We start from the raw sequence: 12,638 nt of genomic DNA, 5'->3' as shown, positions 1-12,638 counted from the left end.
AAAGGTGTTCGGGGGCTGGGCTGTGGGCCCTGGGAAGGACGCGACACTTCCCCACGGGCAGGACCCACCCCGTTAGTCAGCCCAGAACACAGCTGAGTTACTGCGTGGGGGAGCTGAAGCAGCCCGCTGCTCCTCAACAAACCTGGAACTGGAACCAAAGCAGCCCCTGGGCAAGAGTGCCAGACAGGAGCAGAACGCTGGTCTGGGGCTCTGGCCCAACCATGGGGCAGAGGCCCGAGCCCAGCAGGCTCCGTTCCCTGCCCCTCTCCAGGGGACAGCCTTCCCCATGGCCTGGGAGCTGGGCTGATGGGGGCAGGGGTGGCGGGGACCTCCCTCCCGCCTTACCTGCAGAGTCAGGGTGGGGTTGTCTAGGATGATGTCTCTCGCCACCACCACCTCGGCCTCGTCGGTGACCTGACAAACGGCTGTGGTCCGGATCATGTTGTCTGCCTTCAGGTACTTCTCATATTGAGCGTAGGAGATCTTCACGGGGTACTCCGTTTCTGGAAGGAGACGTCGGGGAGCAGAGTGAGAGGGAGTGGGACTCACTGCCGGAACCGTCAGAGCTGGTGCCAAGCCACGTCAGGGTGAGCTGGCCAGGAATATCTGTAGCCCAGGGCCTGCCTGGCCCGTCCTGGGCCCAGCCCCGTGGGAAACACCCCTGTTCTGTGCAGGCTCCGGAGACCAGAACACTGGGGGGGAAGACTCCCAGGAGGAGGAACTTTTAGGGGCTGAAGATTCCTTCCCATCCTGAAAATGTCTGAGAACAAGCTTCCTTTGAAGGGGCCAGGGAAGAGTATGAATGTGTACTGATTGCCTAGTGATGACAATAAATAATGACCACGCATGATAATAAGTAGGAAGGGGAGCCAGGGACTGGCTAAATGCACTTAGCATCCTTCCAGGTAATTTAATAGCCTGGATTCTATTACAACAGCATCCAAAACACCTCCCTACCCCTGGTCTCTTTGCTTCCAAATCATCCTCACACACCAGTCAGACAAGGTTTTGGAGGCATTCACCACCCCTCCCCCAGTCAGGCTAGTCTCCCTCCAGGAATCCTCCGTGGTCCCTCAGGAATCAGGTTCAGCCCCCTCCAACCTGGCCCTGCATCCAAGTCCCACTGATGGTTTCCTTAAAAGAGCCCTCTGAGCCTCTCACTGTTCCTTCCACAGTAGGCACTTTGTCACCTTCAGGCTCTGGCCCATGGGGGCCCCCTCTGATGGAAATGCCTGCCTTGCTTCTCGCCACATAGCTGGCTCCTCCCCAAGCCCCAACACCCCCTCTCTGACAACACAGACCATAGGGACCTTTCCGGCCTCTGTGGGCTAGGGCCTGCCTTCATGGGGTCATGTTGGGTGGTCTGGGGGGCCCTGCACCTACAATGTCATGCCATTTTGGGGGAAAGACTGTGGGGAGGAAGCTGCCTTTGTTTTTTAGCACTGGAGGAGTTTGCCCAGCCTGCTCTGACTGTGGCCACTACCTCAGCTGGTCTGCTACCCCCCAAAAGTGAGCACATGGAGCTGAGAGCAACTCAGCATGGTCTCCCAGAAAGCAGGGTCACGTCTGGACTCCGGGGTCATTTCACCTGCTTCTTTCCTTCCCATTTTACTCTGCTGTCTCATATGAAACTATGTTTTTCCACATTTCTTTTATCTGAGTTATTTTTGGTCTATAAAAATAGCTCTTCCCTGGAGCATTGAAGGTAAACAACAGCCAGGTAGTTGCTTCTGATATTGGGAAAAAATTCTGTTAAAGTTCTGCCAGATTGTCGGGGTGGGGTGGGGGGGCAACAGCCCTCTGACACGTGCAACACCTCTTAGTTTCTCCGTAGAATTCTTTCAAGATGGGCTGGATAATGAATCAGCGTTCCCTCTGTGAAGCAAACAGCTACCCCACCCTCGTTAATCGGCTTCGTAACTCCCCGCTTTTCATGAACAGCTTGGAGGGTTTTGTCGATGTGAGCAAACCTGAATTCTGGTTCCTCTATAGAAGCGGCTTTTCTCTGCTCCACCTTGTCCCTTCCCATCTGTGCTACTTGGGAGCAAGAGTTACCACTGTCCCTCCTAAGGGGGATTTCCAAGAAAACCCATCGCTGTCACCAGAATCAAGAAAACTCACCCAGCCACTGGCAGCTTTGGGGGCAGCACTGGGTGAGGGTTCAAACCCCCCTAGGGTCAACCGGAAAGGTGATTCAATGTGGAATGGGGGTGACATGAAGGGGAGTGGCAGCAATATAACTTAAAAAACAGGAGGTGGCACTGGATTTAGCCTGGGGGAGACTAAGACTGACCAAGACCCAACATGGCCACCTCCTAGCTGTGACATTAAATGTCTTAAGCAAGTTTCAGTCTCTCCTAGCCTCTGCTTCTGCTTCTATCAAATGGGGGTGAGACCCTCTTAGGAAGTCAAATGGGAGAGGATGTAAGGAAGCCCTCTGCAAACTGCAGTGTGGCGAGGAGCTGCCAGGGATCCCCTTTAATGTTTCTATCAACTGTAAAGCCTCCATCCTCCCCTCCGGGGCGGATGGTTTGGGTTGGCACCACCCCGATTTGGAAGTTACCATGACAGCAACTTCCAAAGCTTCAAAACCCAAGACTTAACCCCAGAGGTTATTGGCGCTCCCTCCTTCCTCCCTTGAGTCTGTTCCTGTGGGAACTCCCCACGCCCAACAGTGCCAGCCCGCTCCAGAGCTCAGTGTCTCCACAAACCCCAGGACCAGTTAGTTACCTTCTTCGGGATCCAGGGATATTGTGATTGAGTCTTTCCACACCTCGTGGACAAGTGTGCCGTTGTAGACAATGGTCCAGGCCGTCATATTCACGGTCACTGTCTTCATGTCCTGTGTCAGGTTTTTAAGCTGCAGGAGCATGTTGACTTCCTTGCCCACTGCCAGGACGCCATTGACCTTGAACACCCCTGAGATGCTGGGCAACCGGTTCTCTCTTTCGCTGCTTCCTGCAGAGGTGGCGCCAAACGATGCGTTGGGTTTAAGTTTCCCCAGAGCCTTCTCGAACACTCTTCTTTCCTCTCTGGAACCTGTGCGATAGGAAAGGGAGAAGCATTTCAGGGATGTGATGGCAGGTGGGGTATTGGACAGCACCCCAACTGGAAAGGTGAGCTGGGGGTGAGGCTCATTGGGTTCAGATTCGAACAGCCTCCATCCCACTCTCCTCCGCTCAGGCTCCTCCATCAGCTGCCTGCTGGTGAATCTGCGGTCAGCTCTAACTTCCTAGAGCTGTAAGGAAAGATTTACCCACGTCTGCATAAAATTACCACAGGGCTCGATAGTAATTCAATTAGTTTTTAAAAATAGTCTCCTGAGAAACTTAAAGAACAAACAGATAACTTTAAAATAAAGCATAAAAATAGAGATGGAAAAGACTAGAACGAGTTAATAACCAACCAACCAAACAGGTTAAGATTTAGAATGAGCCCGATTAAAATTCTTTTCAAGCCACGTGAGCCTGTCTCAAGGGCACATCAGGGCTGAAGAGCGCCCCTTTGTCTGTGCCAGTTAAAAGATCTCCTGCGGTTGATGTGGCTTTAAGTCAGGACTAGTCTAAATTGGGGAGAGTCCAGCTTTCACAAACACCAAGGCTGGCTGAGAGGACGAGTCTTGTGACTCTGACTCGGGCTTTGGGTGCTGCTGAGCCGGTGGTGTAAACAGCACAGAGCCTCCACCTCATGAGTCCTGGGCACGGAGCTGAGTAACCCACACCAGGCCTCTGAGCCAGCGCTGACCCCACCGTCCACATAGGGCTCCATGCCTCAATCTGAAGACAGAGCCACCCGCTGGGAAAAGATGCTGGCCTTTCAGGGACTCGGACAGAAAGATACTAAGAACAACTGTTTTTATCTGTCGACCACATTGAACACCTGCACCCCCGAGCCACCCCTTCCCTGTCCAATCTGGAAAAAATTTAAGGTACCAGCTGATTTATCACAAACACTTCACAATGTAACATAACGAGGCTCTTTCCCGGGAGCTACATGGAACAACTGGCAGAGACTGAGAAACAACTGGTCCAGGCAACAGGGCATTAGAGGCAGAGAGGAGGCCCACCCCAGCTGGGTCGCTTGTGGGAGCCCAAGCTTCCTCCCACAGCCCCACTGGAAAGGAGGCAGGCAGCCAGATTACCCAAGCCGAGAGCTTCTGGAGGGCTGGCTTCCTGTTGGTGCCTTTCCATTCTAGCCGAGCTGTGAGTCCACACCCAGGGCTGCTGTCTGCAGGGAGCCGGTGCTCAGGACCTTGGCGCTAATGTGTTTGCACAATGAGGCTGAGAGCCAGAATACCTATATAGGTCACCTGCTGAGCTTAGTCAAGACTAAGCTTCCTGCGACTGTTTTCTCTTTGGTGTTGTTATTGCGCAAATGCTTAGCAACCCATTTTATGAGCTTTTCTTCCCTAGAGACAAACTGGCATCAGTAGGTATGGAGAGCTGGACAACAGTGGGCAGTGTGAGCAGGGGCCGAGTCACCCTGAGGGGCTCTGTAGGGCGCCCCCAGCCTGGCCACCACCTGGCCCCTCTCCTTTGCCTAGGGAGGCTGGATGGGGTGGCCAGAGTCTCCAAAAAACAGCATCGAGGGCTGAGAGAACGGGCGGGAACCTCCCAGGATCACATATCCATGTCGGTAATGTGCTCAAGACAGTTACCTGGGAGGTTACAGGTGTTCAGGTTGATGATGAAAACACACCACCACTTTGTATTAAGTCTTCACTGGCTTGGCACTTTATGAACATTATTAGCTCATTTAAATACAACCTCAGACAAGCGTGCCTCTCTCATTCGCGGGGAGGCAGTGAGGGGTCACTTCCTGCCTGACGCCGCCTGAGTGTAAGTGGTGGAGTTCAGCTCCTGTCGTTGGGGATTTGTCCCCTGGCCCTGACACTCATTTCTACTACATGGCAGTCCTGAAAACCCTGTCCTGCATTCACATGCCCCCAGGAGTCAACGCCCCTGTCAACAGTGTTCCTTGTCTCTCCAGAGACACGCCTGGAGAGTCCCCTCCAGAGCCACACCTGGAGAGCCCCCCGATACTGAGGCTTGGGCTCTGCATGTGTTTACCTAGGGAAGGGGCCTCCGATCTTACCTGCAGTAAAGGGTGGGGCCAAATGGGGTCTTCTAATCTCTTTACCCTCTAGTCATGCCTCAAAATGTCCACAAATACTGTGGCTCAGAGGGGTTCCCCACCTGGACTTGGGGTGAGCCCCTCCCCTGGGCTTAGCTTTTGCTTCTGCTAACTGCAGCCAGCACCAACAGCCACAGGTTCAGTTTTAGGGTTTCCTTGAGGGTGAGCTGTGGGCCTCTTTACAGGAACACTTTTCTTGACCCCTCAGAACCAACTGAGGATCAACAAAATCAGCTCTTTTAAGGCATTTTAGAAAGAATAGAGTGTTGACGCTGGTAAGAACGTTAGCGTTGGTCTACTTTTGACCATTTTCAAAAATGTACATTGAAACGTACACTTCTGTCACCACTGAGACTCATCACGAATAGGCTGCTAAGTCCGAAAGCAATGTCTCACATACAGCAACAACAGCACCAGGAACCTAGGCGGCCTCCAGGCTTCCTGTGGCCCCCGGGAGACCAGCTCTCATGTGGGTGCCTAAGATTTCAGGGGCGGAGTCCCAGCTCATCTCACTTCTGGGGAGGCTCCTGATATCCACGGCAAGAGCCTGCAGTTTGGGGTCTCATGTCTGTCCCTGTGTTCAGTCAGAGCTCTAGCACCCCCGTTGAACAACTGGCAAAGGGGTACAAGTGGAAGTCAGCTGCCTGTGCCTGGCAGGAACGTTCCCCTGGCGCCGGTCTCTCCCCTCTGGAAACCGTCCGGGAGCTGGGTGTGAGGTGCCAGAGAGCAGCCTGACCCACCTGGCAGAACTGGCCGGGGTGTGGGAGGAGGCTGAGGGTTTCCCCTTCTCCACCCTCAAAGCTGTCTTCCCGTCACCATGTTCTGGGTGACGACGGCCTGGCCCGCACCCCGCCTACCTTTACGACGGCCTGGCCGGCACCCCGCCTACCTTCTGGGTACTTGTACTTCTCTGTGACATCCATGCGGGAGTTGCTGCCCACAGCCTTGGTGCTGATGTAGATGCCGACGGTGCGAGTGTCTGTGGAGTTCTGCTTTTGGGTGCCGGTGACTGCATCGTAGATCCAAGTGATGCGGTCGGCATTCACCTCCGCGAAGACGAAGGGCGTGTCAAACTCCAGGTTCACATCGCCCTCTCGGACGGCATTAACTGAGGTGGGGCCGCACTGGAACACTCCTGGTGGCCAGGACGCAGGGCTGAATGCATGCCGAAGCCTCTGGCATGCCCAGGGCTGCAACTGGGGCCATCCCCAACTCCTCCTCACTGCCCTGCCACCTTCCTTCAGGCCCTGCGGTCTGCCCACCTCATTTGGCCCTCAGTATAGACCTTCCCTGGACAGACCCTACCTCTGCAGAAGACAGGTCCATTCTGCATTCTCTGGATGCATAACTCATGCTGACCCTTGGTCTGTTTCCTGAAGAGGAAGGTCTTTCTGTCTTGTGCTAGTCTACCTCTGTAATCTAGTTTGCCCAAACCATAGCTCTCCAATTCTTAGAAGACTTCCGTGAACTGTTGGGATCCATTGCTCCCCTGAGCTCATAAGCCCTGATCACCACCCTCCTCTGGCACTCAGCACAGGTAGCCCTAATTGATTCATCCATGGATTGATAGATGGGCAGACAGACAGATAGGTGGATGCTGACTGGCGAGACAGAGAGAGGGCTGGATAGAGATAGGTGTAGACAGTTTCACTCATGAAGTGCCCACCTGAAAAACGACAAGTTTCTGTGAATAGACATGAATACTATTCTACTTGTGGTTACAAAGCAAATCATCAACAACAGCAAACACACACACGTGCGCACTTTTATATGCCTGGAGCAGTGATTTCAACTCTTTTTCTACCATGACTTCTAGAAAGAAATAGATTTTATATCATGGCACATATGTGACACAGAAATAACGCTTTCATAGAAAATTCTCACTGTGTCCAGTGCACCTGACTTTCCCCTTCCTCTGCCTCTGACCTCTCTCTCCATGCCACCCCATTTCATTTCTTAAAATGATGCTCACAACACACTGGGTTGATTCTATAAGCACTAATGTGTTCAGTAAAAAGTCTGAAACATAGCGGCCTAGAAAATCCCTGGAAGTTGGTGTCCCTGGCCAGCTACCCGTTGATCCAGAAGCTCAGGATGGAGGGAGAAAGGGAAGATGCCACTCTCGTGGTAGTCCTTGGGAACAGTCTGACATTTGTTCTAAATGTGACCCTATGACTTTGGTCACTAAGATCCTTTTAAGTTTGAAATAGCAAACTCCAGGTAAGGTAGCGGATAAGACATGCTCTAGAGGTCGGAGGAGGGGAGAGGGGAGAGTTTTGAAGAGCCTGGGAGCCCAGGTTTGCAGGGAGAGGGGAGGAGATAGGCCAGAGTGGGAGCGCAGGGGCAGGGAGAGGCCAGCCAGCACGAAGGAGAGCTCGCCTTGGTCAAAGAGGCCTCGAGCTGAGCCAGGAACCTGGGCTAAGTGGCAGGTTCTGTGCTGGGAGGGTGTGGCTGCTGGCAGCGTGCAGGGGATCATCACTGGCAGAGGAGGGCTCCTTCCCTTGTTCCTGGCATGTGCGGGGCCTTTGCAGGGGCAATGGAAGCTGTGTGGGTGCAGGGGCATACTCATTTAAGCAGCAAGCAGAGCCAAAGAAAATTAGGAGAGGAAATCTACTTTGAAAATCTCTTTCCTTTAATCCCACTGTGCTGGGAGCCAGTGGAAGGATTTCTGGTTCCTTTCCTGCACTCTGTCCACTATTGGCATGTAGGAGAGGCTGAGATTTAGAATTAAGCCCAGAAAAGGGGACAGGTGGCGGGCCGGCAAGGGGTTACCTTGGCTCCTCTCCTGAGGGGTGGCATCCAGAACCTGCCATCCGTTGAATGCAGAGCCCAGGTCAGTCCGCACAAACCAGCTTTCATTCCAGACGTGGAAGTTCCTGTGGGACAGAACCCCGAGCTGCACAGCCTGCCCTGGATACACAGCAGGTGGTGGCAAAGTACCACATCTCTGACCTGGCAGCACTTGCCCCACGGGTGTCTGGGCTGGGTCGGTTCTGGTGCCCAGCATCGCCTGCCATAAGTTCTCAGAGTACCATGAAAAGATTATTATTTTTGTGTTCATCTCATTAAAAGGGAAACCGAGGCCCAGAGAAAAGAAACAGCTCACTGTGGCAGTGTCAACACCTGTACCAGACCCGCTCAGCTCCTGCCCTGCTCCACCATCTAAAATTAGTAGGATTTGGAGTTTGGGCAGTCTCAAAAACTTGCCCATGTAAATTAATGGCAATAGCATTTCCAGACCCCAAAAGTAATGTGTTAAATCATACCAAAGAAGAATGTGCTATTTTCAGATATAGAGGGAACTTTATGCCTAGCTTCAAAGCCCAGGTCCTCGGCCATCTTGCTCTAGTGCCTTCTGAGGAGAGAGTGGATGACATGGGAGCCTGTGGCCCAGCAGCGGGCCCACACAGCTGTCACCGTGGGCCTTCTGGGCCTATTGTGTTTCCCGTGGCTGGAAATGAACAGTGGGCGTGGGCGTGACAGGTCTGGTCTGGAGCCATGGAGCCTCCTGGCTGAGGTCTGGATCGGAGGATGACACACAGGCCTAAAACGTTCTGCATCCTCTCACCTCCCAATCTGTGGGTCTCGACCACGGCTGCTCTCCTTCCCCACTATGGCCAACGAGCCACGCTCTGGTCCATTCCGCCCCCAGCTTCTGCCCTCTATTCTCTCCACTGTCACTTTCACATGCGCTCTGGCAGCTTTTGGTCCGACAAGAAGAAAATAGAGGCCCTCTATAAATCCTGGTGCTATCCAATGTGAAAAAAAAAATCTTTTTATATTCATGACGTGGACAAGATCGTTTTAAGCAGAATGCCCACTTCAGAAATCATACAGGAAAAGACGGATACATTTGACTAAGTAAAAACATGAAGCTTGCAGTCCTCCCTGGTGGCGCAGCGGGTTAAAGCACAACACTAAGAAGCTAAAGCCACTTCTGCATGAGTTCGATTCCCGCCTGCCCCAGAGGTGACCACATGGCGCGGCAGACCTCTCCTGACCTGCCCGCTGCTCCCCTCAGCAGTGTACTTCGTTGATCTGCCGGTTCTCCTCCCCACTTTGTCTCTGGTGAAGCTTCTCGCCGCCCCTGAACCTCTGGCCTGTACCCCAGTTCTGTATGCACAAATAAATAAATCTTAAACACACACACACACACACACACACACACACATGAAGCTTGCCTATCCCACTGAACAAATCAATAAACAAGCAAACTAGCTCTGACTCCAGCCACACTTAGGGTAAAGCAAAGGGCAGCGGAATAAAACCCTAAGAGCCCACATCTCTTTGATCCCAGGAACTAAGAAACACCTGTTGGCCAGGGTCCCCAGAGAATGTCTTGTATGTCAGCTCTGCCCAAGCCTCTGGGTGGTTCAGCTACCAATAAAAGCACGCCATTGGGACCTGAGCCAGGGTCCCCACAGGCGAGCCAACTGTGAGACCAGGGTACCCCAGGGGGACTGCGAACATAAGGAACAGAATCCAGACACACCCAAGGCCAGGATACAGTCCGAAATGACTCAGCCCCAGACAAAAAGTGACCAGTCCTCGAGGGAAAGATAATCGACAAGGTCTCAACTTAAGTTTCTCCAGCTGTTGGAATTACTGGACGAAGACCTTCAAGTGCTTGTTACAATGAAATAAAGAGTCTTATAAAAAAGAATGGAAGAGAGGAATTTTTAGTAGAGAAATAGAAATTATAAAACAAGAAACAAATGGAAATTTCTTAAGTGGAAAAAAGGCTAATAATGGAATTTAAATAGTTTAGTGGATTTACTAGTAGCGAGGACAAAGAGTCAGAAAACTTGAAAATAGATCAGTAGAAACTATGTAAAAATCTGAAGAAGAGAGGGAAAGAAAAGATTTAAAAAATCAACAAAGTAGAGAAAATATTTATATGTGACGCCTACCCAAGATAGAGATTTACTATAATTAATATTAAAAATGTGTAACAATCAATAAGAAAGGCACAAAAGAAAAGCTCCAAAAATAAGGGACAATGAACAAGCAATTTCATAAGTAATACAAATGATCACTGTACATGTGGAGTTAGCTCTAACCTCACTACTGTTAAGAGAAAATTAAAATGACAAAAAGAAACCATGACACCTATTAGCCTGACAAGATGAAGCATCTGGCTCTGATACTCAGGTGTGGGAAACAAGCATTGTCATACACGGCTGGTGGGAGTTTAAATTGGCATGACATTGAGGAGGGCAATTTGGCAATGAGTGTGAAAAACTTTTAAACATCTACATACCCACTGAGCCAGTAATTCCACTTCCAGAAACTTCTATAAAAACCCTCACCTAAGTCCACATGGATGTCTATGGGATGCTGTTCATGGAAGCATGGCTTGTAATTGCCAAAGGAATGGCAGAAAAGTTTGCCATTTGGGCGTGTTTGGGTAAAATGACACAGCCGTGTGCCAGCATACCACACAGATTTCCAAAAGAGTGGCCTCCATGTAGCTTTTTTCAGAGGAAGATGTTTAAAATAGATCCTCAAGTAAGAAAAGCAATTTCCAGAGTAGTGTGTAGATATAGATGTAGCTGCAGTAGCATATAAAAAAATAAAAGGGATGAGCCTATTAGAAATAGAAAATTATATTACCCCCCCCAAAAAAAAATCAGAAAAAGTCCCCAGTGATTCTATCATTTTAGGTAACCATCCCTTAAATAACAGTTTGGGTGGATATTGTGTAACAGGTACATGTAGAAGTAAGTTTTGCATTATTTATTTTGGCAACGTTTTCATTTCCTACAATGAGAATTACTCACTACTTCTATAAGTCTATAATTATAAAGTCTTTTTAAAATGTATATTATATAAGCAGTAATAGGTAATGTAGTGTCAACAAGGGATGTTAAGTCTTCTAATTGCTTTACATATATTCACTTATTTAATCTTTGCAACACTCTTATAAAGTGGGAAGAATTATTATTCCCACCCGACAGCTCTGAAAACTGAGGCACAGAGCAGTGATGTGACTTGTTCAAATCTCACAGCCAGCAAACAGGCAGAGTGGAATTTGAACACCGCCCGAGTCCATGTTGCTAATTCTCTATTGTTATTTATTGTCCTTGACATTAAAAACTATAAAATAGATGGTGCACCTTGATTCTCTTTGGGCAATTAAAATTCAAGGCAAATAGATCTAAGTGTCTGAATATAAACCACACAAAATGCCTGGAAGGATCTGTCTCAAAATGCTATCACTGTTTTTCTTTGGGTACTTATTTTCCTAATGACTCTTCTGATTTATTTTTTACTATTTGATGATTAGGAAAAGGTTTTCATATTGTAAGAGTTTCCTACAGGGACCAGATAAGACAGGTGAGCTGGAGGGGGCTCTACACTGCACAGGTGTAGGGGCGTTTGAAGCACCCCCAGGTTTAGTCAGAGCAACGGGGCTCTCAGTGTCCTCCAGGGGAGCTGTGAAGTCAGCTCTGAAACGAGGCAGAACAGGCTCGCATAGAGGTGAACAGAGAGACACTTAAAATACACCAACCAAAGACGTGAGTAGGAAGAAGGAAGCTTCTTACTAAGGTCGCGAGGTTGGCGCCATCCTGGCAGACGACAGCAACAGGTGTCGTAAGCCTCTCAGGTGCTCATGGCCTTTAACCAAGACACAGTGTTTCCAGGAATTTTCTAGTACTGGGTCTGGCACTCAATACATACATCATGCTTGCTGCATTGGATTGGTCTGGGGACTGGGCCACTCTGGGCATCTTGAGTGGGGTGCTCTGGGGGGGCTGGGGGCAGGCTAAGTCTGGGCAGAGGCTGGTGGTCGGGGTGAGGAGCTGGGGTTTGGGCCAAGGCACCTGGGCGAACAGCCCTTCTCCTGAAGTGGCTGAATGACCTGGCTGACCTCAGGGCTGGGCAATGCCCACATGCCCCCTCGCCATCCTCCCCCCCTGACCCACACACACACTCAGGGCTCTAAACCTTCTGCAAAAGGAGCAGGTCTGTGATTCTAGAAGTCAGGAAAATGAGTCGAATGAATTAGGAAAGAGGCCAGATAGAGACAGCCTTGGCCAAAGTGCTCTAAATGTGCTGCCTGGGGTCTAGTGTACCCAGAGGCTCCGTGTGTGGGCCCAGAGGGGTATAGAATGAAAGAAGCACCAGACTTAGTTCGCCCCAAAGCACCCTGACTCTTAAGAAGTGAGGTCTGGGTACTTGTTCTCCTCACACCATTGGGGAGAGCAGAATGGCCTAGAGGCAAATGCTCCCCCAAGAGGCTGTGAACGTGATGGACAGGAGATCTGACCACCCTTCTCGTCCTTCATCTTATAAGTAGGAACATTTTTCAGCATCTCTCTGGGGTTTTAAAGGTAGCAAAGCTGCCTGGGTTCCAATCTCACCATTTCCTAGTGACATATCCTTGGGTCAGTTATCCTGTGTGTGACTTTTCTCAACTATAAAATGGGAATGGCCACCATCCTGCCAAAAGCAATATACAGATTTAATGCCATCCCCATAAAATTCTCAATGACATTCTTCAA

General features: G+C 50.4%; 1 protein-coding gene across 1 annotated transcript in view; it reads right to left on the bottom strand.

Moving 5' to 3' along the window:
• The window catches only part of TGM3 (transglutaminase 3), a 29,427-nt gene that overhangs the window by 5,093 nt on the left and 11,696 nt on the right, over positions 1 to 12,638 (bottom strand). The window contains exons 8-11 of the mRNA XM_012728113.1: positions 7,906 to 8,009; positions 6,023 to 6,268; positions 2,731 to 3,039; positions 346 to 503 (exon numbers count right to left, since the gene is read on the bottom strand). Of these exons, the coding sequence (XP_012583567.1) occupies positions 346 to 503; positions 2,731 to 3,039; positions 6,023 to 6,268; positions 7,906 to 8,009 (817 nt within the window). The remainder of the gene's footprint in view (positions 1 to 345; positions 504 to 2,730; positions 3,040 to 6,022; positions 6,269 to 7,905; positions 8,010 to 12,638) is intronic.

The sequence above is a fragment of the Condylura cristata genome, unplaced genomic scaffold, assembly GCF_000260355.1.
Source record: "Condylura cristata isolate star-nosed mole 26May11 unplaced genomic scaffold, ConCri1.0 scaffold00022, whole genome shotgun sequence".
In the NCBI taxonomy this organism is placed as follows: Eukaryota; Metazoa; Chordata; class Mammalia; order Eulipotyphla; family Talpidae; genus Condylura; species Condylura cristata.
This window is presented reverse-complemented; position numbering and strand designations above follow the sequence as displayed.